This window comes from Drosophila miranda, chromosome XR, assembly GCF_003369915.1.
Source record: "Drosophila miranda strain MSH22 chromosome XR, D.miranda_PacBio2.1, whole genome shotgun sequence".
NCBI lineage: Eukaryota > Metazoa > Arthropoda > Insecta > Diptera > Drosophilidae > Drosophila > Drosophila miranda.
The window spans coordinates 5,230,368-5,254,002 of record NC_046674.1 but is presented as its reverse complement, the minus strand read 5'-3'; the positions used below and the strand labels follow the sequence as shown (position 1 = coordinate 5,254,002).

Genomic DNA, 23,635 nt, shown 5'->3' with positions numbered 1-23,635 from the left:
ACACTTTTGCTGTGAGCGCTTGACCAAAGTGTCTTTCTAAGTTGTTATTGTGAGACACGATCGTGTGTCGGGCTCACCCGAAAACCCGAAACACAAAACACAAGCGAAGAGACAAAAAGTGTTCTGCTCAGTGAGAGACCGTGTCTTCGTGGTCTTTTTCGGTTTTGTCAGTGACGAGACAGCAAAGGGAAAAAGTGTTGACCGTCGTTTGCGAGCTATGTAATCATCATATCATTGATAAAGATCTGTTTTTGCCAGTCCCACGCGTTCAGCGACTTTAGATTGTTTTTTTTTGTTCGAACAACTTCCTTTTATAAATCTTGTATTACAATTAAAAGAAACAAGGATATATTATGTAAAGTACGCCAGCGTACATAAATTATTGTATTATGAAATGAAGTATACTAGTTTTTGCATAGCCCGTTGTACTCTTCTCTATATCCTGGGATGGGATCAGCTTTACCCTATATGTCTATAAACACACACATCCATCTTCTTCTGGCTTCTTATAAATTGACTCTTTCATTTTATTCATTTTGGTTTAGTAGGTCCTTTGCCTTGTCTTTTTGTGTGCAAGTGTGTGTGGTGTGTGTGTTTTTTGGTGTATAATTACAATATTTATAAAAAACTGTACTTAATTTACTAGAATGTGTAGGTGTGAGAGTGTTTGTGCGAGCGTAAGAGAGAGCAAAAGTGAAAGGTAAAGTGAAATTTGTGGTTTGAGAGCCTCGTTGGTGGCAGTTTGCTGCTGAAAGCTCAAAACAAAACGAAATATAAATTTGTCCTAAAAGAATAAATTATAATAAATAAATTATGAGTGTATGTTTGTGTGTGTGTGTGTGTGTAAGTGTATGTGTGTTTGTGTGTATAGAAGACGAAAAAAACGAATTGCGCTAAGTATCACAGCCGGGTCTAAGACGTTGGTTTTTTTTTTGTTGGTGGGGGATTTAAAGTTCCATATGTATGTGCATGTGTGTGGGTGTTTCCAGTGTCTGTGTGTTTGTGTGTGTGCATCTGTGCTCCAGCTTTGCAGCCGTTCAATATTTGAAATTAGAAAACATCCATCCACCACTAAGTGGCCGCCGCACTCGTTTCGCCGCCTCCCGCTTCTCCATTGCTCGCCACCGCCGGCTCCCGCTCACTTTTGATGTCAGGCGGCGCCTCGTGAGCCAAATCCAAGGCGGGCGCGACACTCGAGGAGGACTCCGCCACGGCAGCTGCAGCGGCCGCCAGCTGAAACTGATTGGGTAGAAAGAGGTACGGACTGTGCACCGTCTCGCCCGGGCATCCCGTTGAGCTCTGACCTGTCGCCCCCACCATGTCGCCACTGGTCATCGTGTGACTGGGCGTGGGCATGGCTGTGGGCGTGGCTGTGCCAGTCGACAGCTTGGAGACTCGCTTGCGTCGCGCCTCGTTCTCGCAGGGCGAGGGCGCCCCAGGATGGCGATAGCTGACGTGCTTGCGCAGGGCATCCTTGCTGCGGGACACGTGAGAGCACACGTTGCAGGCGTACCTGTGGAGAGATATATGAAGAGTTGGGAGAGCTTGTTTAGAGGTAGTCTGAAGGATGGTCTATATTCGATCAATCCCTGAATGATTTTCTTCCAACTCCAATTTCGATAGAAACTACAAGTGCCCCGGTTTGACGAAAATGTGTTCCTTACTGTCTACCGTTTAGAGATCAGAAAAATGTTGGGCAAGCTATAAAAAGCCTCCCAATATTTGGGGATGGGACTGCATTGCTTTATTCCATCCACAATTTTCTTAAAATCATTACCCAGAAGCTAAGCAAACAGCAAACAATTCCCAAGTATTCACGCGGCAGCTCTGCCAAAGCAACAGCAGGGTTCCGCACTTAAACATGTTAACAGTCTGTTACCGATCGGTGTAACGGCCCGCTGTTACGACTCTCTGGGAGTGCTAGGAGAGCATAGGAACCATAGACGTGGAATAAACATTGAATTTGATATTATAACATAAATATACATACATATGTATATGTATCGCACTCCGACCCTTCATTCGTGAACTCATCGTGGGATTCCTCCTTCATCTACAATTCTATCCACCCTAAACACTAAGTTTATTGGTCCCATGTTCTTTCACCCATTTCCCATCAATACTTACCGCACATTCTGATGGGTCTCGAGGTGCACGCGCAGATTGTATTGGTTGCTAAGCTGCTTGTGGCAGATGAAGCATGTGGCATAGAGCTTGGAGTTGGACGGCGGCTTGATGGGGGTGGAGGCCAGCTGCTTCTCGCGGTCGGCGCTTAGGGAGAGCAGATTTGGCTCCGATTTGGCGCTGACCAGAGCCATGCCTCCGGCTGCAGCTGCCTCCCGCTGATACTGCTCGATGTGGAGCTGAAGCTTGGCGTGATCCTCTGCCGAGATGTAGGGCGTAGAGGCGACTGCCTGGGAGTGGTGCATTTGGGCCGCCTGCTGGGCGGCGGTGGGCGTGACAGCACAACTGTAGAGCGGAGGTTTGGTGGTGTACATCTGGTTAGGTGTTAGAGGATTTGAATAGCCTGCTGAGGAGCACTTGACCACCGGCAGCTGGGGCGAGAAGTGCGCCATGGCCGGGGGCGGCAGGGTAATGGGCGATGTAGCCACAATGGGATTGGGCACCGAGCACTCGGTGGGACTTTTGCTGCTGTTGTTCGCGGGGTTCTTGAGGCTCTTCCCCATCTTGTCCAGCCGCTTGAAATCTTTCGGCGGACTGTCGCCCTTCAGCCGCTTGGCCCCGAAGCAGTCGTCCTCCTCCTGTATCCCGCTCTGGTATAGCTGGCACTGCTGCTGGTACTTCGCCAGAAGCTCCGTGGTCTTGTTCAAAGCCGTCTGCGAGAAGTTAAGTGGCTGCGGCAGCAGGCTTGGGTAGAACTGCAGCGACTTGAACAGGTTCTCTAGCGGGGAGGTGGCGATCATAGGTGCTGCTGCCGTTGCTCCCACCGATCCCAGTTTGTTTGCAAGAAGCGGGGTGCTAAGAGCGGGGCTGGGATGTTGTGGGAGCGGGAGCGGCAGACTAGGAGTGGTGGTGGGTGTGGGCGTATGTGTGGGGGTAGGCATCGGCGATGGTGTGCCACGATGCTCGAACTCCGACGACTTGTCGTTCGGTGGCTCCATATATAGGGGTCCGCTCTTCGCTGTCTTGGGAAGCTGCCGGAGGGTGAAGTCAATGTTAGAGCAAGGATTGGGGAATCTATTTGCAAGGACCGCACTCACATTATTGTTCTGGACATCCGCCAATCCCTTGATGCCTAGCGTCTCGGCCAGATTGAGGAGCATGGGTATCTGCTCCTCATACACGTTCACCTCTCCGGAGTACATGAACGTGAGCAGCGAAACAATGGCCCCGAAGCTGGCTCCGGGTATGATGATCACCGGATGATTGCTCGCCTCCAGGGCACGGAATATCTCCATGAAGAAGCTGCTGCAGGCACTTAGCACCACCCGGTGGGCCCGCAGTTGGCGTCCCTCCGCCGATATGGTCACATCCGTCAGCTGTGACTGGTCCAGCAGCACGGGCAGAGTGCTCAGCAAACTGGTCTGGAAGAGATCAGCCATACAGAGAGATATTGTGAGCGGAACTGGGTCACAAGATCATAAAAATACACTTTCCCAGGGCGTCTCGGGAGAGAATATTTTTTGTTCCTTTTTTTTGGAAGGCACTCTCTAGGGAGAGGCGTGGATCTGCATCTGCATCTGCATCTGCATCTGTATTCGATGCAGTTGCTGTCTAACTTGTAGATTTACGCTCGCTGCAAATTCTTTGGATTTTGGCAATTGTACCGTAGCTTTTCATTTATTTGACATTTTCCCCGCCCCAGCCCCAGCCCCAGCCCTCACCCCTCGCCCCCCACCATCTCTGTTCCCTTGCGCTGCTATTTTGGATAGCCTTTGGGCTGCTGTAGTAAACATCGACAACACAAAATTGTCACTATATGAAAATGCGGAAAACTATGTGTGAATCTGTATGTGGATTGGGGTGTGGTGTGTCTTTGGATGGATGGTTCCTCTATATATAGATGGGGTGACATTTCGTTCGCTAGACCAGACCATACAGAACGATGTCCAGTCCAGTTTTATGAGCGACACTAAGCCCCCAGATAATACTAAGGAGAGAGAGAGAGAGAGCGATGATGATGTGCCTACCGATGGCGTTTCTTATAGAAAGAGTCATTTATTTTTCAATTTCCACTACTTTGAGGCGTTGGATAATGTTCTGACTGGGGCATAAGGAGGTATACGGTAAAAGGTATATCAAAACTATACGACTTTAGAACTTTAAAGAAATCGACACAAATCGAATTCAATTACCGTTGAGGATTGATGGATTCAATGTAGATTCACGGCTTCAACTGGGCGCTTACCTGATGATTGTGCCACCTGAGGCAGAACTGCTGCTGGCTATCATTGTGCTGCTGATGCTGCTCGAACTGGTGTTGCTGCAGTTGCAGGTGCTGGTGATGCTGTTGCTGTTGCTGCTGTTGCTGGTGGTGCAGTCTTGCATTTGTGGTATTTACATGTTCCATAATTCATCTAATGTGTGGATCACATATGTAGGTCCGCTGCAACGGGGAGAGGGAGAAGGGGAAATCCATTCATTAGTCTCTAATGTATAGCAATTACTCTTTCATTCATATGCGGCTGATGATGATGATGATGATGATGATTATGATGATGATGTGGCATGACAGAGGAGGGGTAATCTGCCCCGCTGCTCGCGTTGCCCACTCGGTTTTCACTCAGTTTTGTTTTCGCCTCTCATAATTTGTTTGTTTGTTTGCCTTTTGGCTTGTTTATTTATTGAACATTTTGTCACACACTTTTCGTGTCGTTTCATTCCGCTATATATTCCGTTTTTCGTTTTATTTCGTTGCTTTTTAATAGACCCGAGCAATGTGCCACTGTCGCACCACGCGGCGTATACGTACTATGTCGTAGCAGTTGTCTTATTACTCATACGCCGCGGCATGCCAAGGGGCGTTCGGTCGAGGCATGACATCGGCCATCTCTATCTGGAACGGACAATCCTGAATATTCTCCACGGAATTATGTTTCAGTGGAAAAGTTAATGAAATGGTTCTTGGATTTTCCTTCGCAAATAACTTTCATCTGTCCGCGCAGTAAAATGCATTCCTTGATATGATCCATCTCTATCTAAGATGGATGTACATATATGTATGTATTCCCTGCAATTTGTATCTGTCAGCGCATCGTTGGGCAAGAAAACAATCGCCCAGGCATCACGGATCCCAACGGAGGAGAGAGTGTCGCGTCGCATACTGGTTGACGAATCTAAATTACAAAAAAAACTCACACGCACACACATCAGAGATTGTTTCGTGTTTCTTGCTGGCAATTAAATTAAATTTATTCAAATAAAATAAGTTTTCTTGGCGGGTCTGGTCTGGTCTGGCCTGGCCTGGGACTGCCTCTGGTTGAGGTGGTGGTTGTTGCTCTTTTGTGGGTTTCTGGGTGCACTATAAATTTGGCAATTTCCATTGTTCGGATCTGGGTATGCTAGATGGTATGGGGATGGGATGGGATGGGATGGGGATGGGGTAGTGGCCACTACAATCAGATCTCATCAGACTTTTGTCCGAGGGCTATTTTTAAGATCTCTTTGCCTCGGTCTATGCTGCACTGCAATCCATTGGAGGCCCCCCGCCAAACGCCCTCCGTCCCGAAAAACAACCCAAAGTGACAAGTCCGTGTCCGAGTCTGTGTCTGTGTCCGTATTGGTGTCCGTATTGGTGTCCACATCTCTGGCAGCCCAGCATGCAATTGTTGCTGGTGTTAGTGTTAGTGTTAGTGTTGCTGTTGCTGTTGCTGTTGCTATAGACGGACGGAATTTTCTTCATTCCATTATGTGTGCACATGAGACCGAATCGCATCTTAGCACAGCTCTGCTCTACGAGTATTGAGATACGATGGATGGTGTGGAGGTTGCCTGATGCCTGATGGGGCACAATGGCTGGGTGTGCTGGTTGGACGCTGTCAAAAGGGGGTGGTGTGGTGCGACAGTGCGGCCTTTTTGGCGCTCGTTCACACAAGAAAGTGTCGTGGCAGTCAGGCAGAAGGCAGCAGCAAGGCAGCCTTCTTTTCCGTAACTCTTTGGTATTTCGCTCAGTTTTTACTTGATTTTCCGAAATTAGTTTTCCTAGCCTTTTCGGCTGGCTCTGCCTTTTCAGCGCAGTTCTGATTCTGATTCTGATTCTGCGGCTGCTGCTGTTGCTGTTGCCGCTGCTGCTTCTGCTGCTGTTGTAGTTTTTAAATAGCCATCCAAAAAAATAAAGATCTGTGCTAAACGCTCTTGCCAGGCTGTCTATTTTGATTTGTTGTCCAAGTGCCTTGGCTGCCTTTTGTCTCGCAATCGCCATTGCCATCGCCATCGCCATCGCCATCGCCAGCGATTTCATTCCACCTCACCTCGGAATTGCTTCGATTTCTATAGATCTCTTCAGATCTCCGGTTCAGTTCTGTTGATGCGTAATATTTTACACATAATCACTCATTTTCCTCTGCCTCCGCCGCCTCCTCCTCCTCCTCCGCCTTCGCCGCCGCCTCCCCCCGAAAAACGAACAACATTAAAGAGGAAAACATTCTTAAGCTCATTTCGCTGCTGCTTTTGTTGTTTTTTAACTTTCATTTGTTCCATAAAATGGGGCGCACATAAATTGTGTCCACTTTTTTGTTAGGTATTTAAATTTCATTATAGAATTCGCACGATCACGGATTCACGGATCTACATGCACACACGTACATATATTCGAGCATGTCTGTGTGTGTGATTCACGCGTAATCCAGCGGCCCAGCACTGTCCCTGGGGGATGGCTAATAATAGAGAGCTCTGCTCTGGCCTAGGTCCGAGGGACCCTTGTGGATGCGGAGGGACAGATCCTCTACTCAGGTTGAGTTTTATGATATACTCGTGCCAGCTATCAAATGAAGTGTTACTCATCACCGTTTTATTTAGTGTTTTTTATTTCTCGTGGTTGGTTGTTTTATAATTCCGAAATCCTCATCGCATTTTCCCCAATGGATTGTCGACACTCTTTTCAATCGGTTTCCGTTCCCCCTTTACCAGGTTTCGCTTGTTGCACAATTTATTTGAATCAGTTATTTGTTCGTTTTGTTTCACAAAAAAAAATCCTTCACATTCTTGTTGTTTTTCTGTGTTTTTTTTTTGTTTTTGTTTTCAGATATATTTTACTAATGCCCCCTCCACTGGCGACACTTTTCGCGCCCGTTACGAATTTTCCCTTTCCGATTCGGCGACGGATCTTTCGTGCTGCGCACCTTTGTTAACCGTTTGCTGCTCGCATCTGAAATGAAAAAATCCGAAAATGTTTCAATTCTTTCGGTTTTAGTTGGAGATTTTCTATTTTTCGAATGTCCATCTCTTGACAATTTTCCTCTGGCTCTGGCTATGCTCTGACTTTTGCTTTTGCTCTTGTTGTTGTTGTTGTTGTTGTTGTTGTTGTTGTTGTTGTTGTTGTTGTTGTTGTTGTTGTTGTTGATGCTGTTTCTATTGCTGTTCCTCTGTGCTTGTGGTGCCATTTGTTTAGTCCATTTGAATTTGAATCTGACTGGCTCTCCTCTCTGGCTCGCTGTCGACGTCGCCATCGCCATCGCTGCCGCTGTTGCTGTCGCAGTTTGTCGCCCGATTCCATGTTCTTTAATTAATGAGGAGACAGAGCAGCGCAGCGCCAGAGAAAAGAGAAATCTCAGCAGTTTTGTACTCGCGATCGAGTCTCTTGGCCAAATTAATTGGCTGCCCCCAGCAGTTAGTTAATCAAAACATTTGTTGGTTGGAAATCATCATCATGTGAGCCCTGGGCCCCATCCCCATCCCCATCCCCAATCCGCATCTGAAGCATCTCAGGCATCCGAGCCATCCGAGGCAGGAGCTGTGGCCAGTTCTCCTCTAGACACAATTGACATGCCCAAGCCAGCAAAAGCACAGCAACAACAACAGAAGCACTGCAGCACATTGGTGGCCGCCTGCATGTGCATTATTAATTTGCAATAAAATGTGGAAGCGGCGACAGCAGACGACACCGCCTCTCGCAGCGGTACGGTACGAAAATACATTTCGTACCTGCGAAGTGGATTTGAATTATGCCTGACAAATACAAATGGAACCGCTAGATGGAGACGTGGAGGGTGTGTGGAGAGAGCGCCCAGCACCCAGCACCCAACACCCAGCCGAGCAGCCAGCCAGCCAGCACCTTCATTATGCACTTTTTCAATTCATTAAAATGCCACAAATACTTATTTATTATTGTCATCTGTGTGCCTCTATTTGGGTTAAGATTGGAGGCTGAAAATACCACAAAATAAACTATCCCTAACCCATAGCCCTGCCCCATTCCCCATTCCCCATTCCCCTTAAAATCCATAGATCAGTGAGCTATAGCACTGAACCTCCGACAGGGGCAGGCACTGCTGCTTGGGATGGTCCCATCCGTAATTGTAGGGGCATCGGACAATCGTGAGGTAACCGCTTAGGCATTGGTAGTAGTACTCGCATCGTTGCGGGTGAGGATGGAAGCTATCGCTGGAGGCGTCGCAATGGGGACGACTCCCAGGTGCTGAGCTGGATGCCGGTGGATCTGGGGAAGGATTACTCCCAGGTGCACCAGCGGGCGCCGTAATAGTTGGGAGCACCTCCTCTGGAGCGCTTGCTTCTGTTTCGGCCTCCGTCGCGTTTAGAGTGGCAGCTCCCCTGAGACAGAATCCTGCATCGTCAAAGGCACACTCTTGGGCCTTCTCATCGAAGTAGGTCTGATCCGGACAGCTGTCTCTGAAGGAGTCCTCCCCATTGCAGTAGATGTACGAGGCGCAGTCTTCGACGGCCATCACAAACGTTTCGGGCGCCACATTCACACACTGTGGGAACTCCTCTCCCTGACCGAAAGTCAGAGCTCCAGTCAGGAGCAGCAGGCAAAGCAGAGTCGCGACTTTGGTAACCATAGTGAAAAATGTTCTACTTGTGGATGATGGGAAATGCCAATCGGTTGGGCCTTTTATGGCAAATTTTGGTCTGTCTTATCGCTGTTCTTGTACCTCTTATCTTTCACGAATTTCACCAATTGATGTATCTTCTTTGCTGCGAAACACATATGTGTCAAGGCCGCCCAATCACTTTTTCTGCAAAGGAAATCAGCAAAGATAAAGAGATTCAAAACATGCTTTTAAATCTTGAAGTTCACCACAAAAATTAAAAATGAAAAAAAAATCGCCACACCACACCCAGTCGCAGGCCAGGGCTGCAAGCGATGGGCGAAAAACGAATGTCAGATGGCGCCACAGCATACAAATTCAAATTCAACTTCCAATAATCTTTATCCTTTATTTATTAATGTACTGCATATTGCACACCCTTTCCATATTTGATAAATTTGATTGGTTAATTAATTACTTAAAATCCTACTAATACTGCTGCTGCTGCTTGATGTGTAAGTATCTACGGCACCTGCTACCGAGTATTTCTACAGTATTTCCTCTTGTCGTTGCTTTGGTTTGTTGCTTTTTTCGTGTTTCTTGTTTCTTGTTTCTGGTTTCGTGGCTAAAGGGTAATATAGTATATGGTACTTCGATCACTTCGATCGCTATAGCTTGATCTCTTTCTCTTGAGCATATCACAGAACAAAAATGACAGTAGAAGAAGACATCTTTGGGTCGAAAGAGTGTTTGTTTGTTCGGGTCGGGGTCGGGGTCGCGGTCGTGGTCAGTGTCGGGTCCTAGTTCGGGATTTAGAATGTGTCAAAGTGTAAAAATATTAGTCGGAGCTTAAAAGTACATATCCATAAATAAGTATATGTATATCTGATATATATATATATATATCTATGCCGTGTATATGTTTATATAAAGGGGATATCGTTTTAGAAAAATACTGAGCACAAGTACTTGGCACTGGGGGGACTGGGAGCAGGGAGCAGGGAGCAGGGTTCGGGGTTCGTGATTCGATCAAACTGAGGCTCAATTCCTCAAAATCCCTTAAAGCCCTCTCGCTACCACTGGCCTACACTAGAATCTTGTCGTAGGACGGCGGCGGCGACTCATCCAGCGGCATCTGCTTGCCCATTGCGGCCGTCTGCTCCGGCAGCAGGATCGCTATATGGTAGGGCGGCGGACCGGCCGTTGCCGCACTCGCAGTGGTCACCTGCCGCTCCTCCAGGTACCGCACATCGCTCATCTCCATCAGGCAGCTGGCGGCCGCCGATGCACTGGATCCTGGAATGGCGGCGTTCACCCCGCGGCTGTGGCACACCGTAGCCCTGGCCCCGCCACGGCCCGACAACAGCCCTTTTGGGATGCGGCACAGGCTGACCATGCAGGCGGCCAGAAAGAAGGTGGCCGAGAAGGCGCAGAAGATCAGCACCTCCAGACCGGTGCCCTGGTGGTCGAAGTAAAACTTGGTGCCGGCCACGAAAACGGACGCCAGCACCAGGGAGGCACACATGCCGCACTTGAGATGGCTGGGCAGCAGCTGGGAGTCTGCGTGTTGCAGGAGAGCATGATGTTGCTGTTGCAACTGGTTGCTGTGCGTCGTCTGGGCGGATGTTGCGGGAGCACTGGCCACTGGTGCTACTGCTATGACGGATGTTGCCGCGGCTGCTGGCTGCTGCCTCATGCTGCTGCTGGAGTTGTGGCGACGCGGCGTGGCATAGGCGGCCGATTGTCGATGATTGTGGGAGTGACTGCTGCTGATGTGCTGCTGGTGGTGATGCTGCAGCTGTTGCTGCTGCTGCTGCTGATGGGGATTATGGTGATAGGCGCTGTATGCATCATCGCTGGGAAACAAAGATGATTGTTATAGTCTGGGAAGGATAAGTCTAGGACTGTCTTGGATACTCACGCATAGACGCCGGAATGTTGCTGCTGTTGCAGCTGTTGCTGCTGCTGGTGCTGCTGGTGCTGCTGCTGGTGCTGCTGGTGCTGCTGATGTGTATCGTGGTGTCTGACTGGCACCATGTTCCCGAATTGTGGATGGTGATAGCTGTACTGGTGTTGCGTCTGCTGCTGCGTCCTGGGGTGATAACGCGAGCCACGCGCCACTAGGGGCACGATGGTTCCACTTCCGGTGAGGACCGCCGCCGCAGAAGCAGTGCCACTCGCGTTGTTGTTTGTTCTGCGCAAGTGGTACGGAAATTAGAAGAAGACAAACTTGAATGATTTGTTTAAATTGTATTTAAATGGAGAACTAGCGGCGAAGAACATATATAGAACTGACAACATGCTCAACTCTTCCTTAACTGCTAAGCCACACTGTTAAAGAGACAGCGAAAGAGAGCATGGGGCAAGAGTCGGCTGATCAAAGCGATTTTTGAGGATTTGGTATTGATTTTGCATTAGCGATATTCTCGGATCGTTTCAATTGCTGATTGCCTGTCCAAAAACTTAAAACATGCTCTGTCTGCGAATGCATCAAAAAAGTATGCACTAAATTGCATTTAGATAAAACTTATAGAACAAGTCCCTAAAGCAAGGGACTCTTAAATACTATGTGACCTAAGCTCTCAGATGGCATCAGTCAAGAACTCCCCCACATACAGTTGCTAGACAGTAGATTTCCTTGGCGTACTTGCAGGTTCTGCGTCTAATCGACCTAACTCACTGCCAAAAGGATACTCAGGGAAAGGTTACCGAAAAGTGAGAAAAATATACGGCTGGATGGTACATTACATGTTGTTGCTGGCAGTTGGAGTTCCTGTGGCAGCCATGTGGCTGCTGTTCACATTGTTGTTGTTGGTGGAATGTTGCTGCATCATCTGATGTTGCTGCTGGTGCTGCTGGTGCTGCTGGCCGTGCAGTGAATTATTGTTGGCATACTGGGAGTGGGACTGCGACTGCGACTGGGACTGGGACTGGGACTGGCGACTGGTGCCCGGCTGATGGCAGTCATAGGGCGTCTGTGGCAGGGATCTGTGCACGGGTGGCATGGTGCTGCAGCTGGAGGACTTGGCGCGCCTGGGCGGATGGCCATAGCTGAGTCCGCTCCCGGCATGGGAGAGGGAGGCAGCAACACGAGAGCGTCCGAAGCCGCATTGCTGCGACCGCTTGTCTATCCAGAAATGCATTTCCACGTCCTGGAAGAGCAAATGGGGCAGTAGGATTACTTGGAGCTTCTGGGGCGGAAGGATTCGACTGCAAAGAAAGAATGTTGGATGTACAGGAATTATTATTTATCTTATTGTGTTTCTCTCGGTGTACAGAGTGGCTCCTGCTGTAGGTAGGGTATTCGTGCAAGCCGAGCAGAAAACGCAAAGACTGCTGTTGAATCTTTTATTTCTTATTTCGTTTATTTGAAAGGCATAATAAAAGGAATACATGTTGGGACGACAGGGACAGCAGACAGTTGGCATAGAGTGCTGTGCTGCCAACTTATTTGAAGTTCAAGCTGCGATGCGGACACCAGACAAAGCGAATCTGAGTACATTTAGCTTTGTGTCTGCCAGACGGAGGAGAGTCCTCCTCAGGCTGCCCCAAAAAGCTAAAACAGGAAACGTGCACATCGTATTTTATGATGCTGCACTCTCCCTTGTCTTCTGTGTGTGGCTGGCTACCTACCTCTTCTGCCACACACTCTCTCTCTCTCTCTCTCTCTCCATCTCGCTCGCTCGCTCTCTCTGTCTCCCTCTGTTTCGTCAGACATTTTATCTTTGTGCCTGGGTTTTGAATCCTTGCTAAAGTCCTGCCAAAGCTTCCCCTTTTTAAAGGTGCAACAAGGAACAAAGGTTGCTCGTTTGCTGCAGACTTCTCTGCCGCCTGGTCAAGGAACCCTCCCGAAAAATACGACTAAAACATTCATTGGCTGCTTTCACTTCCCGTGTCATTGGCAGCAGCAGCAGCACCACCACCACCAACAACAACAGACACAAAAGCCCCAGCGCGCCAAAACACATAGACAGTATGGGGGATTGGTGCTCGAATCGGGATAGTATTTGGGGTATTTGGACCACAAAAGTGCGGTGTTAGAAAAGGACCTGCACAGTGGAAAGTAAAGTTGAGCGAAGAGAAAGAAAGAAAGAAGAACTTCAGGTTCGCAAACTATTCAAAGATGGATTATGATGATTCCCCCGACTGTTTCTTGGTTCCCGTTGACTGTCTTTGGACCAACTTTCAGCCTTCTTGCGTGCTCCATTCTTAGCCCGCTTAGCTGTTCGTTGAACTGTCTGTCGGGTTTTCCTCTGTGTCTGGTTCCTGTGGCAGTGCCGCTGTGGTATTAGTCAATCAACGATGACAACAGCAGAAATCGCACTTAAACAGCGCCAGAAAGATAATGAATTTTTAAAATTATCCCACATACAACATGGCCCGACCCATTCGTACGAACAGACAAGGGATGTGTACAGATGTACTCACATAAAGACACATGTACATATGTATGTTTTGTAGGCACTGTGGTCCGAGAACCATAAAAGCCACCGCACCATAAAGCAGATTTTACTGTGGGAACTTTCCTGTTCACTTGGTGGCAAGGTTCAAAGTTCAATGCCTGTCAACGTCTTAAGGCAGAAGCAGGAGGAGGAGGTCCTGGGAGAGTTCTAGAGAGAAATTATACAATACAGTGCCGGAGGAGAGGAGTGGCAGAGCAGGACAGAGCAAAGTGCAAATAAATAAATACCCAAGTACGAGTCGGGGCAATAAAATAAACATATTTAAAAGAGACATTTTGACAACCTTTTGATAGGTTCATTTCGGTTTCGTTTCTTGCCTGGCGCCACTGACATTTCTATTTGGGTTTTTGGCCCCTTGTCCGGGTTCGGGCTCGAATTCGGGTCCGTGTCCTTCTCCGGGTCCCGGGTTCAATGATTTTTGTCCGCTTGATTTGTGTTCTCCCCAGAGCCAAATACCCCACCCCAACCCCATCCCATTCGTTAGCGTATGATTACAAATTTAGTTTTGTTGTCTAGCGGGCGAAAGTTCAGCTCGATTTGGTTAAGATTCGTGCGGAACTTGAAGAAACTCAACTCGGACATTGACATTGTGTATATTATAGGAGTGCGCTCTCAATGGCAGCCACTTTTTTGGCCAACTCAAGTGTGACTATAGATAGACTTTCATAAGGGAATGAATGAATAGGTTGCCCGACAAAGAACCATTGTCGCCATGAAACATAACTACGATAAAAATGTTCCCTATAAATATACACACTATAGCCGTATCAATCACTATCTCAGCAGCTAGTCCACACCTCTCTAGACACTAATATACATACATATGTACATATCTACATACATATATATATTTTATCACCGCTGCCCCCTGGCCCTCACAAATCCGAAACACTCAACAATGGCAGACTGTCCAATCATTGAATGATTTAAATAGACTTTGATTTTATTCACTGAACCAGTTTCCTTGGCCCCTCGCCAGCTGGGGGCTGAGCCGGGCCCCTGAAGTTGACCTTTGGTCGGGGAGAATTTCAACTGTTTCCGTGGTGTAGCGGTTATCACATCTGCCTAACACGCAGAAGGCCCCCGGTTCGATCCCGGGCGGAAACATGATTGGGGTTTGAATTATCTCAAATTCTACCAAACTTTTTTTGTTTAGCTTATTTACTTATTTTAATAGCTGAATTCCAAGTTAACGAAGGATTTTAATATATGTACACAAGTCTATCTTCGTTTATGGAGAAACCTCGAGCTCTAATATTTCCTTGACCTTTACGTTTTTTTGTTACTTTTAGAAAAAGAAGAATTCCTGTCTTTTCGAATTTTTGAAGGAAAGCTAGCTCAATGAAAATGTACTAATTGCCTACTAAATTTAATGTCAATGCATATATTAGGAATATACATATGTATATCGAGATTATACAAGAGATTTGATGAGAATTCCCAGAAGCATATGATAAACTTTTTAAAAAACGAAACTGACAAGAAGTCTAAAACAAAACATAATTATATTATTTGGTTTAAATTCTATCATTTAATTACTTTTAGTACGTCACAACATTCCAAATAGCTTTAAAAGTAAAACACAAATTTTCAAAAAAAAAAAAAATATAATCATGCGGAAATAGCTCCCATCTGAAAGTTATTAAAAAAAAGTTAGTTTCATCTGTTTCCGCCCGGGATCGAACCGGGGGCCTTCTGCGTGTTAGGCAGATGTGATAACCGCTACACCACGGAAACAGTTGAACATCGAACGGCCATAGAGACCTCTTCTGGCTCGAGGGCGTCTGCTGTTTGGGCAAGCTGCCAGAAAACCATCTCAAACCATAGCGGAAATTGAAATTAATCGAGCCACCGCCACCCAGTGATAAAGATAATCTTGAATGGGCATAGTACGAGAATGTATATATTAAAATCGTTGCAAATGTTTATTGTAAGGAATTCCTTGGCGGTGGGTGAACGATTCGATTTTAAATTCTTGGGTGAGTAAGAGCATCGCCAAACACATTCGGAACCCAATGTCTGACGCTTTAATCCTATGCCCCTAAATGCCGAGAGTTTAACCTAAAGATGCCCAACACCAAACAGAACTTTTAAACATTAAAGCGTTCACATCCCTGCTGCCAACACCAACACAAACACCAACCCCCCTTTTACTCTCACTCGGACGGTTGGTTTTTTGCCATTAACCTTTGTGTGCTGCGCTGTTCCTGCCTTTTACTTTTCGCCCCTTTTATGCGATTTTTTGTTGGCGGGAAGTGAATTTTGCCTCATTCGAGTGACTTTGCAAAGGAAAATTGCTCGGGGAGGTGGAATTGGTTGGGATGGGACCTGTACCACAGGACGGGTCGGGGTTGTAGTGGCTAAAGGTAGATGAATATGACGACTGGCTGACGGGCTGGATGACTGTCTTTCTGTCTGTCTGTCTGTCTGGCTGTCTGTTGCTGTGTCTCCTCTACAAGAGCCACAAAAACGAACAAAATCCCTGCCCACTTGATGGCACACACTGCGTATGAGCAATTCTAGCAATGCAACGGAATTGTATAGAGGAGAAAGTGGTATAGGTATGGGTGTAGGTGTCTGTGTGTGCACCTGTATTGGGGATTTGTGTGCCTGTGTGGGGGTCGCTTTCAAGTGCATGTCAATCCGTCAGCCATTTGCTTGCTCGCTTTTTTACCTGCAATATTTTCTTAAAATATTTCTCAAATATACATGTATATTTTCCTTGGGGCTTTTCAATGCCTTTTCCTATGGGCACGTTTCTGTCACGTTCGTTGTGGCTGTTGGTGTTATTGCACACATATTGTTGGTGCTTTTGTTGTTGGCGCAGCACTGGAAAAAGTCCTTGAACGCTCAACTGACCCGACACGATACACACACGCACACCCTCGCAATGGATATCCTCTTAAAAATGCTTTTCACTCGCACACAGACGGACAGAAGGACAGATACAGAGCCAGAGATAGGGACACTCACGCGACTTGCGACTTTTGTATTCAATTGCAAGCCCTTCTCCTGACTCCACTCCACGAATAAATTTATTTCTTAAGGCTATTTTGCCTGTTCTGGTCGCGCCACCCGTCGTTCGTATTAGAAGCGCGCGCTGCCGTAGGACTCGCAGCCGACTGTGCCTCTGAATGCAGCAGCCAGCCAAGAAGCATTTCGTTTTCACTTTTCACGAGCTGCTGAGAGACTTGGTGTTTGTTCTTTCATTTTGTGTTTGCAAAAGCACCACAGATTCAGTGGCGTGCGGCAGGGCAGGCCGGCGGTAGAGCATGAATGGAGCAAGCTCTCTCCATCTCTGCTCTCCCGCCAGTGTACGGAACATGCGCCTTCTGCGCGAACGCCATTGAAAAGTAACCAAATTCAAACCAAGCCGCCACTGCCATACTGAAGCTTTTTGAACTTTAAAAGCTTTCAGAGTGAGATGGATAGATAGCAGGATGTTCAACCAGGTTAAATTAGACAGAAGGTAAGACAGGCGGCTCTCCGTGCATCCCATGAAAGGAGGACCGAAGAAGAGGGAGACTTTGAGAGAAAAGCAGAACCGATCAACACAGCATTCAAAGAGAAATACTAGCATCGTTTATTTTTAGGAGCCAACAAACTTCGGCTCGCGGCACTCCCCAACCTTCGGGTCAAAGTGAAGACCAGGAGTGCAGTCCAGGGTCAGGCCATGTCCATCCACACAGTAGTAATAAGCATTCAGGCGGGACTTATGTGGATAGAAGTTCACTCCCACCATCGGGCAATCGATGTCGGCGCGGCGCAGGGGTGACCGGTAGTAGGGCTGAATGTTCCGGGCTACTGCATCCACCTAAAAGTTCATACAAGTCGTGTGTCAGATAAAGGCATATCCATTCTCAATATCCCGATCATAACTTACGGTACAGTTGACGTTTTTGGCGAAGTCACAGCACTTGCACTCGGGATTGTAGTAGAGACCGGCAGCACACTGCTGCTCCCATGCCCGGCCATCGGAGCAGATGAAGTACTTGTCGCAACTGGCTTTGCTTGACAGGTAAGTTATGTTCTCTGGCTGTTCTATTGCCGAGCATTCGTTGGCCACACAGTCCACGTACTGGGGGAAGTCGCAGCGATCCGTCATGTTGTTGTACTGGAGGCCGTCGTGGCATTTCCTCAGAACCGGGCGCCCATAGTAGCAGAGGACATACTTGGTGCAGGTGTTGTCATAGCAGAAACTGCTTAGCGTGAATTCGGAGCAGGTGGGCTGGCACTGCACGTAATACGGATCGGAGCACAGCTGATGGACAGGATCGAATAAAGTATCATTCTTGAGATTCTCGCAATCTCCAATTTCCTTAATGGTATTATCTGGAAGAGACAAAGAAAGGTGAACCAATCTGGCACGTTGCCTTCCCACCCAGCCAGCTGTTGCTTTTCCCACTCACTCTCGCACTCGATCCACATGCTACAGCTGCCGACGTAGGGAAGGTGGACGCCATCAGCAACGTTGGCGCATACATTTATCTCAGTGTTGTTGTACATGTCATACTGGGAGATATCGTCCTCACCTTCGCGATCATCGTCGGGCGAAGGAGCTACCACCAGACCCTCGATATCGTCGCCCCAAACATTTTCGATTAGGAAAAGGACCACCAGTAAGCCCAAGTACATCAGCCAGTTCACTGCGCAGAGAAAGATACGGAATGAACGGGTATTGGAGAAACTTTGACTCCGAGCTACTTACTCCTGGATAGCACGAGATCCGCAAGTCAACTGTTTCTCAATCACCCGATAAATATGCAATTTATATCAATTTTAAATGTTGGATTTTTATTTGCCTTGTTTTGCGCTCGAGCGGAAAGTAGTGTCGTCTAATGAGTTCTTGCCACAGCTCTCTTATCGATCCACTCATTTCGGCACACGACTCCCGCAGGAGAACTACATTTTAATTTCCCCAAACATTTCAGCATTCAATTTGTCTGCGCTAAACATTTCTAAACAAAGATAAGGTTCCAGGAATCAGGAATCTGTATAGCTCATGATTGATCGCAAGAGATCATAGCGCACGATACCTCATCTAACATATCATATCTTGCGCCATCAAAGCTGTATACAACTCGTATCTATTTTCTATAGGTACATAGATATGTACGTATTCTGAACTATTTTCTCATGCAGATTTCAAGCTTCTGTATCGAAGCGATTACGGCGAAAGTTCCTAACTATGTAATTGCTCTGAGAAGTTATTACAGAGGATCTTTAGGCTGTAAAATGCGAATTTCATTAATATTAATATTCGTTACACGTGTTGCCCTAATGAACGGCAGCACTTTAACTTCTCGTTAAAACTTACTCGAAATTGGGTGTTGTTGCCCTTATCTGTCCCAACCGAATTTGAATGAGACGAGTTTCGAGCGATAGTAATAACAACAGGCAATCATGCATCCTCATCTGATAAGTTTTGCAATTTGCAGTGAGCCAAACACATCGCCAGCGGCTGATTGCCAAAAAGGGCTTGCTATAAATGGAGGAGCTTGTTATACCAAGACGACAGTATACAGGGGAAGACTAGACCAACAAGTGAGTACGGGATGCATGGCTCAGATCTAGTATTATTATCCAACTCTCCACCAGTGATGTACCGCCTGACCTTGCTGGCCTTGACAGCCCTGATTGGAAGCTATGGAGCCATGGGAGCCGACATCAACATCTGCTCGGGTGTGGTCAGCAATCTGTTCCTGCCGCACATCAGCAACTGCAGCCAGTACTACTTGTGCATGAGTGAGTGACTGTGACTCCTTATCCCCTGCAGCTTATGACTCTCTTTTCCAGGTGAAACGGCTGTGCCTCGGGAGTGCCCGCAAGGCTACTATTTCGATGCTACCGATCAGCAGTGCGTGGTTGTGGAGGAAGTCAGGTGCTTGCCCACTTGTCCCGCCAAGGGCCTCACATCTTTCTGCTACGACCGCACCTGTACCAAGTACGTGCTCTGCTTCGACGGCACACCCGTACTTCGACAATGCTCCGACGGCCTGCAGTACAATGCCCAGACGGATCGCTGCGACTACCCACAGTTTGTGGATTGCGTGGACAACCTCTGTGTCAGGCAGAACAATCCTGCGGCCATTGTCTACATAGCCAGCAAGTCGTTGTGCGACAAGTACTTTGTCTGTGTGGACGGTCTGCCACTAGTCCGGAACTGCACCCGCGGCCTGCAATACAATGCCGCGACGACGAGCTGTGACTTCGCCTCGAAGGTCAACTGCACGGTGAGTGGAATTCTCGTCTTCATCTTGGGAGCATATCATATCTTGCGATACTTCTTTCAGGTGGAGAATCTACAGCGCAATATCCTGCCCTATGCGAAAGCTCCTCCCCGAAGCGCCGGCATTGTATGCCCTGCCGAGGGTACTCACTTTTATGCACACAAGAACCGCCAGGATTCCTACTACTACTGCCTGAATGGACGTGGTGTCACCTTGGATTGCACACCCGGTCTCGTCTACGATGCCAAGCGCGAGGAATGCCGTGAACCTCAATTCGCGACTGCTTAAAGAGAATCCCTCACAGAAAATAAATTGCACTTGTCTCTCAAAAATATCTTTGGCTTTTGATGGATGGCTAGCAATGTAGGTCTGAATAGCGACACACGCCTTTTTACGATGCTCAAATCGACCAATTTTATTACACGCAAAAGAAAGCAATGTTTTACTAATGCTAACATACCTTTTCCGTATTTAGTATTAGTATTTTAATGTTTTGAATCCATTATTAGCTCTTTTAGTCCGTTTAGCTATAATTTTCCTCGAATACTAGTAGAAAATCTAGCTTTCCTGCCTGTACGCGACCGGTTCGGTAATACAAGTCAGGCAGTGTCCCTCGGTTGGGCGGAAGGAGGATTCACCCGCAACGGCCTTCGGCCTGGTGCAGTCATTGCATATCAAAGTCAAAAGATACAGCTAAGGAGCAAATTAATTTTCCAATTAAATTTTTTCCAAAATATAACCATCTTCGTCGAGTAAGTTTCATTATATTTTGTATTATTTATTGCTTTCTCTCAGAGCTCTACATTTTTGGGTTCTCGACACTCCTGTTCCTTGCCATCGTACCACAGGCCAGGAGAGCAGTCCAGGGTCAAGCCATGGCCATCCACACAGAAGTAATAGGCATCCTTGCGCGACTCGTGCGAATAAAAATGTACACCCGCAGAGGGACACATTATATCGGCAATCCGTGGTGACAGTCGTGAGAACGGTTGGACTATTTTCTTCCGGGAGGGGATCTTCAAGAACATTAGATTACCTTCTGGTTCATTGAACAAAAATTCATCCAAAATTAACCCACCTGACAGTCAGAATTGGATGGTAAAACGCAGCAGTTGCATTTGGTGCTAAAGTACAATCCGGGGGTACAAGTCTGCTGCCTGGGCACGCCATTGCCACAGAGGAAATACTTCTCGCAGGAGACTTTGCTGGGCACGTAGTGCAATTGGTAGGCATTGTAGTAGATGGAGCACTCGGACTCCACGCAGTCCACGTTCTGGGGGAAATCGCAACGATCCGTTTTTGCATTGTACTGTAGGCCATCCATGCACTCTCTCAGAACCGGATGCCCATAATAGCAGAGGACATACTTGGTGCAGGTTCGCTCATAGCTGAAGGTGGTCAGCTGGAAATTGGAGCAGGTGGGCAAGCACTGTGCCTGAGTGGGGTTCACGCAGCTCTGGATGGGGGCACTGAACAGGTAAGGCCATTCGCACTGCAGTTCAATGGCCTCTCCATCTGAGAAATGACATAAAAATAACATCAACATGGAACATTCGATTTATCTTGAGGATCGCACATACACCGACAGAGGTAGTACTTGTTGCAGTCACCCACATACGGCAAAAACACACTGTCGGCCACGTTCTCGCAGAGGCTGAGGTTGCCCAAGATCAGATCATTAGATGCGGGTGCGCCGTCATCTTCTCTAGCCTGCAAATCATTAGCATCTACTGCTTTAACCAGAAAATGGCTGCACAGCAGCAGTCCGAGAATTGACAGTCGTTTTGCTACGAAACAAATGAATCACCATCAAATGTACAAATTACACATTGGGTGCTACTTACCTCCAGTCATTGTCAGCTTATAACCCCAACTGCTGGCTGAAGTCTTCCTTTATAAGGCTTTTTCTGTTAAGTACAATCAATTGATTGTCTTATCACTGCTCCATCAATGTCTTCTCCGCGAAGCTGACAAACTAATTATTAGCTGCAAAAACAATGACTCTTGACTGTACAATTTTCCATAGGATTTCTTGGGTGTCTTCCCATAAAAGATATGTACATATGTATGTACATATATCGTTTTGCTTGTACTCTGTGCATTCGCCTCTGATTTCCTAGCTGCCACACATCAAGACGGAAACGTTCGCCGCCTGGGCCAGCCACCGACCGCACTTTTACTTATAGACAAGATCGTTTGAAAGAATTTCATTTTCGGCACGATTCAGTTGGATCTTTGGCATCAATCTGTGCACTGCTCGGCGCTCTACGGAAGGAAAATAAATAAATACAGTATACATATATTGTATATTTTGAAAAACACATTTCTGCATTTGTGGAGTGTATTATTATTATACTTCCCTCTATGTAAGTTTACATAATTGCTGATGTGCTGAGTTGATGGGAATTGTCCTCCTACAATTGCCGCATTTGAAAAGCAAAGCGAAAAAATGATTGACACATTCCTAACCGAAAAGTCAATCCGACAAAGAACAATTTATTTATAGACAGTGCTTCGTGGTGGTGGGCATGTGTTTGTTTTCAAATCATTACCAATCTGCCCGATATAATATTAAGATTACGATTTTTTACACTTTTCATTCAGCTGCATAATGGTCAATGAGCTGAACAGACCACCAAATGGGGACAATGCCGCCCTCAGCGAGGTAAGCTGTAATCGGATTTTAAGAGATTTCAAAAAATATTGTCAATTTTTTGAAGCGCCTGGCCGCCTCCAATCGGCAGCTTCAGGAGATGCAGGAGGAACATCGTCAGCTGCTGGAGGAGATGGAAACCTTAAGAACACGCGCTGCAGAGCTCACCCGACTGAATGCCCAGCGCCAGCAGATAAGGCAGACAGGCCGCGGAGAAGAGCAGCAGCCTCTAGCAGCGCCGCCCAGTCCAGCAGAAACGCCAATCGCAGCTCCAGTCGATCCCGAACCAGTGGCCGCCGCTTCTGCAGAAGGTGTCCAAAAAGAGGAAGAGGAACACTGCGATGAAAACAAAGAGGAAACAGCAAGTTATCTGCAGGAAAAGTTGAGTGAGATCGCCAACCTGAAGGCCCAATTCAAACGAGTCCAGCACATGGTCGATACTACAAAGCTGATCGAGCAGCACGTGTCCACCAGGGAATCTTCGCAGACCTCCACTATTTCAAGTCAGAGCAGCCGACAAACGACAAGCTCATCAAATGCCACCAGGGAAGTTCGCGTGCCAGCCGAGGCGGAAGAGACGCCCCAGCCAGCTCGCACCGCTGCTGACCCAGATAACGCGGAGCTGCTGAATTCAATGCTAAACATGTTTACGGATTTCACCAGTGACCTGCGCGGCCAGGCGGAGAGTCTGCGGGCGGAACGGGATCGCATTAGGACGCTCAAAGAAGAGATTATTCAGCGTAAACAGGGAAAATAGTCTCTAATCTTGACGAATTTAAGAACGAAAATTGAACAAGATCGCAGCTTAACGACTAACAGCAGCACCTTACCAACACTAGAATTCTTCTTGAAAATTAGGCAAAATATAATTACACATCTCTGTTGAACCCCATAGCTAATAACAGAGTAAATAAATATGTTGAAAGTAGGAAACACCTTTTTCATTCATCCCATTCAGTAATATATTTATTATAAGTTACTATTTTTCCTTAATACGGTAATCGATATCAAACTTAAAAAGCGGCTCTACCAAATATTCAGTCGACAGGATCCTAATGTGTAGTTATCGTGTAGTTACCATGTACACAATTTACATTTTTTTAAACCTTTTTTGTTTAATCTTTATTTAATAGATAATCCAATAAATATTATAACATCAAGCTAACTAGTCTTGTAGGAAATTAATTTATCAATCGGATAAAACTATGAGTTGAGAGCTGAGGGTCCTAGTTAGCTTGTAATATTCAGCCTAATATAAAAAACGAGGATTATGATTTCCAATCCTTGACGGAGAAAATGAATTCATTGTAGACCAAGGGGGTATATTAATATTCCACCGAA

General features: G+C 47.0%; 7 protein-coding genes and 2 non-coding genes across 13 annotated transcripts; 3 read left to right on the top strand and 6 right to left on the bottom strand.

The window, feature by feature from the left end:
* Window positions 1–170: 170 nt before the first annotated feature.
* Window positions 171–7,396, bottom strand: LOC108153435. Of its 4 annotated transcripts, none has more exons than XM_017283440.2 (5): window positions 7,302–7,396; window positions 4,370–4,567; window positions 3,222–3,545; window positions 2,128–3,155; window positions 171–1,513 (listed from the first exon to the last, which is right to left on the bottom strand). In XM_017283440.2, exons 2-5 carry the CDS (start codon window positions 4,529–4,531, stop codon window positions 1,072–1,074), a joined length of 1,956 nt encoding a protein of 651 aa, XP_017138929.1. In that variant the 5' UTR covers window positions 4,532–4,567; window positions 7,302–7,396; the 3' UTR covers window positions 171–1,071. The 4 variants fall into 4 exon arrangements, with proteins under 4 accessions (XP_017138929.1, XP_033243122.1, XP_033243123.1 ...); XM_033387231.1 differs by lacking the exon at window positions 7,302–7,396 and adding an exon at window positions 7,087–7,286; XM_033387232.1 differs by lacking the exon at window positions 7,302–7,396 and adding an exon at window positions 6,967–7,075.
* An 877-nt stretch (window positions 7,397–8,273) lies between these two features.
* On the bottom strand, window positions 8,274–8,987 carry LOC108153438. The gene has a single exon (XM_017283446.2). The coding sequence runs from the start codon at window positions 8,976–8,978 to the stop codon at window positions 8,394–8,396; it is 585 nt and encodes a 194-aa protein (XP_017138935.1). The 5' UTR covers window positions 8,979–8,987; the 3' UTR covers window positions 8,274–8,393.
* A 344-nt stretch (window positions 8,988–9,331) lies between these two features.
* On the bottom strand, window positions 9,332–16,554 carry LOC108153437 (centrosomal and chromosomal factor). 2 transcript variants are annotated; one of them, XM_017283442.2, is made up of 4 exons: window positions 16,086–16,554; window positions 11,697–12,158; window positions 10,870–11,142; window positions 9,332–10,804 (listed from the first exon to the last, which is right to left on the bottom strand). In XM_017283442.2, exons 2-4 carry the CDS (start codon window positions 12,089–12,091, stop codon window positions 10,033–10,035), a joined length of 1,440 nt encoding a protein of 479 aa, XP_017138931.1. In that variant the 5' UTR covers window positions 12,092–12,158; window positions 16,086–16,554; the 3' UTR covers window positions 9,332–10,032. The 2 variants fall into 2 exon arrangements, with proteins under 2 accessions (XP_017138931.1, XP_017138932.1); XM_017283443.2 differs by having other exon boundaries at window positions 16,385–16,554.
* Trnav-aac lies at window positions 14,446–14,518 on the top strand. The gene has a single exon. It is a non-coding gene; the product is annotated as a tRNA-Val (tRNA).
* Window positions 15,076–15,148, bottom strand: Trnav-aac. The gene has a single exon. It is a non-coding gene; the product is annotated as a tRNA-Val (tRNA).
* A 416-nt stretch (window positions 16,555–16,970) lies between the features above and the next one.
* LOC108150751 (probable chitinase 10) lies at window positions 16,971–18,224 on the bottom strand. Its single transcript, XM_017279044.2, has 4 exons — window positions 18,120–18,224; window positions 17,821–18,057; window positions 17,295–17,743; window positions 16,971–17,225 (listed from the first exon to the last, which is right to left on the bottom strand). Coding segments are annotated over exons 1-4 (912 nt in total). The 5' UTR covers window positions 18,121–18,224; the 3' UTR covers window positions 16,971–17,000.
* Window positions 18,225–18,875: 651 nt separating this feature from the next.
* LOC108165608 (protein obstructor-E) lies at window positions 18,876–19,973 on the top strand. Its single transcript, XM_017301685.2, has 4 exons — window positions 18,876–18,955; window positions 19,010–19,156; window positions 19,208–19,644; window positions 19,705–19,973. Coding segments are annotated over exons 1-4 (810 nt in total). The 5' UTR covers window positions 18,876–18,954; the 3' UTR covers window positions 19,930–19,973.
* A 421-nt stretch (window positions 19,974–20,394) lies between these two features.
* On the bottom strand, window positions 20,395–21,758 carry LOC108153450 (probable chitinase 10). The gene is made up of 4 exons (XM_017283470.2): window positions 21,486–21,758; window positions 21,222–21,428; window positions 20,720–21,156; window positions 20,395–20,657 (listed from the first exon to the last, which is right to left on the bottom strand). The coding sequence occupies exons 1-4, from the start codon at window positions 21,493–21,495 to the stop codon at window positions 20,433–20,435; spliced, it is 879 nt and encodes a 292-aa protein (XP_017138959.1). The 5' UTR covers window positions 21,496–21,758; the 3' UTR covers window positions 20,395–20,432.
* Window positions 21,759–21,881: 123 nt separating this feature from the next.
* On the top strand, window positions 21,882–23,076 carry LOC108153451. Its single transcript, XM_017283471.2, has 3 exons — window positions 21,882–22,007; window positions 22,246–22,306; window positions 22,362–23,076. The coding sequence occupies exons 2-3, from the start codon at window positions 22,253–22,255 to the stop codon at window positions 23,049–23,051; spliced, it is 744 nt and encodes a 247-aa protein (XP_017138960.1). The 5' UTR covers window positions 21,882–22,007; window positions 22,246–22,252; the 3' UTR covers window positions 23,052–23,076.
* Window positions 23,077–23,635: the final 559 nt, after the last annotated feature.

What these genes read in the sequence shown, in the direction of transcription:
- LOC108153435 (XM_017283440.2), bottom strand. Translation starts at nt 4,531, where the DNA reads ATGGAACATGTAAATACCACAAATGCAAGACTGCACCACCAGCAACAG. An exon ending in TCAGGTGGCACAATCATCAG is followed by an intron (nt 3,546 to 4,369) that starts GTAAGCGCCCAG and finishes GATCTCTTCCAG; the next exon opens with ACCAGTTTGCTGAGCACTCT. An exon ending in GAGACCCATCAGAATGTGCG is followed by an intron (nt 1,514 to 2,127) that starts GTAAGTATTGAT and finishes ATCTCTCCACAG; the next exon opens with GTACGCCTGCAACGTGTGCT.
- LOC108153438 (XM_017283446.2), bottom strand. Translation starts at nt 8,978, where the DNA reads ATGGTTACCAAAGTCGCGACTCTGCTTTGCCTGCTGCTCCTGACTGGA.
- LOC108153437 (XM_017283442.2), bottom strand. Translation starts at nt 12,091, where the DNA reads ATGCATTTCTGGATAGACAAGCGGTCGCAGCAATGCGGCTTCGGACGC. An exon ending in CCAACTGCCAGCAACAACAT is followed by an intron (nt 11,143 to 11,696) that starts GTAATGTACCAT and finishes CCACTTGCGCAG; the next exon opens with AACAAACAACAACGCGAGTG. An exon ending in CAACATTCCGGCGTCTATGC is followed by an intron (nt 10,805 to 10,869) that starts GTGAGTATCCAA and finishes TTTGTTTCCCAG; the next exon opens with CGATGATGCATACAGCGCCT.
- LOC108150751 (XM_017279044.2), bottom strand. An exon ending in CATGTGGATCGAGTGCGAGA is followed by an intron (nt 17,744 to 17,820) that starts GTGAGTGGGAAA and finishes TGTCTCTTCCAG; the next exon opens with ATAATACCATTAAGGAAATT. An exon ending in CCAAAAACGTCAACTGTACC is followed by an intron (nt 17,226 to 17,294) that starts GTAAGTTATGAT and finishes ATGAACTTTTAG; the next exon opens with GTGGATGCAGTAGCCCGGAA.
- LOC108165608 (XM_017301685.2), top strand. An exon ending in CCAGTACTACTTGTGCATGA is followed by an intron (nt 19,157 to 19,207) that starts GTGAGTGACTGT and finishes TCTCTTTTCCAG; the next exon opens with GTGAAACGGCTGTGCCTCGG. An exon ending in CCTCGAAGGTCAACTGCACG is followed by an intron (nt 19,645 to 19,704) that starts GTGAGTGGAATT and finishes TACTTCTTTCAG; the next exon opens with GTGGAGAATCTACAGCGCAA.
- LOC108153450 (XM_017283470.2), bottom strand. An exon ending in CAAGTACTACCTCTGTCGGT is followed by an intron (nt 21,157 to 21,221) that starts GTATGTGCGATC and finishes GTCATTTCTCAG; the next exon opens with ATGGAGAGGCCATTGAACTG. An exon ending in CATCCAATTCTGACTGTCAG is followed by an intron (nt 20,658 to 20,719) that starts GTGGGTTAATTT and finishes ATGTTCTTGAAG; the next exon opens with ATCCCCTCCCGGAAGAAAAT.
- LOC108153451 (XM_017283471.2), top strand. Translation starts at nt 22,253, where the DNA reads ATGGTCAATGAGCTGAACAGACCACCAAATGGGGACAATGCCGCCCTC. An exon ending in ACAATGCCGCCCTCAGCGAG is followed by an intron (nt 22,307 to 22,361) that starts GTAAGCTGTAAT and finishes AATTTTTTGAAG; the next exon opens with CGCCTGGCCGCCTCCAATCG.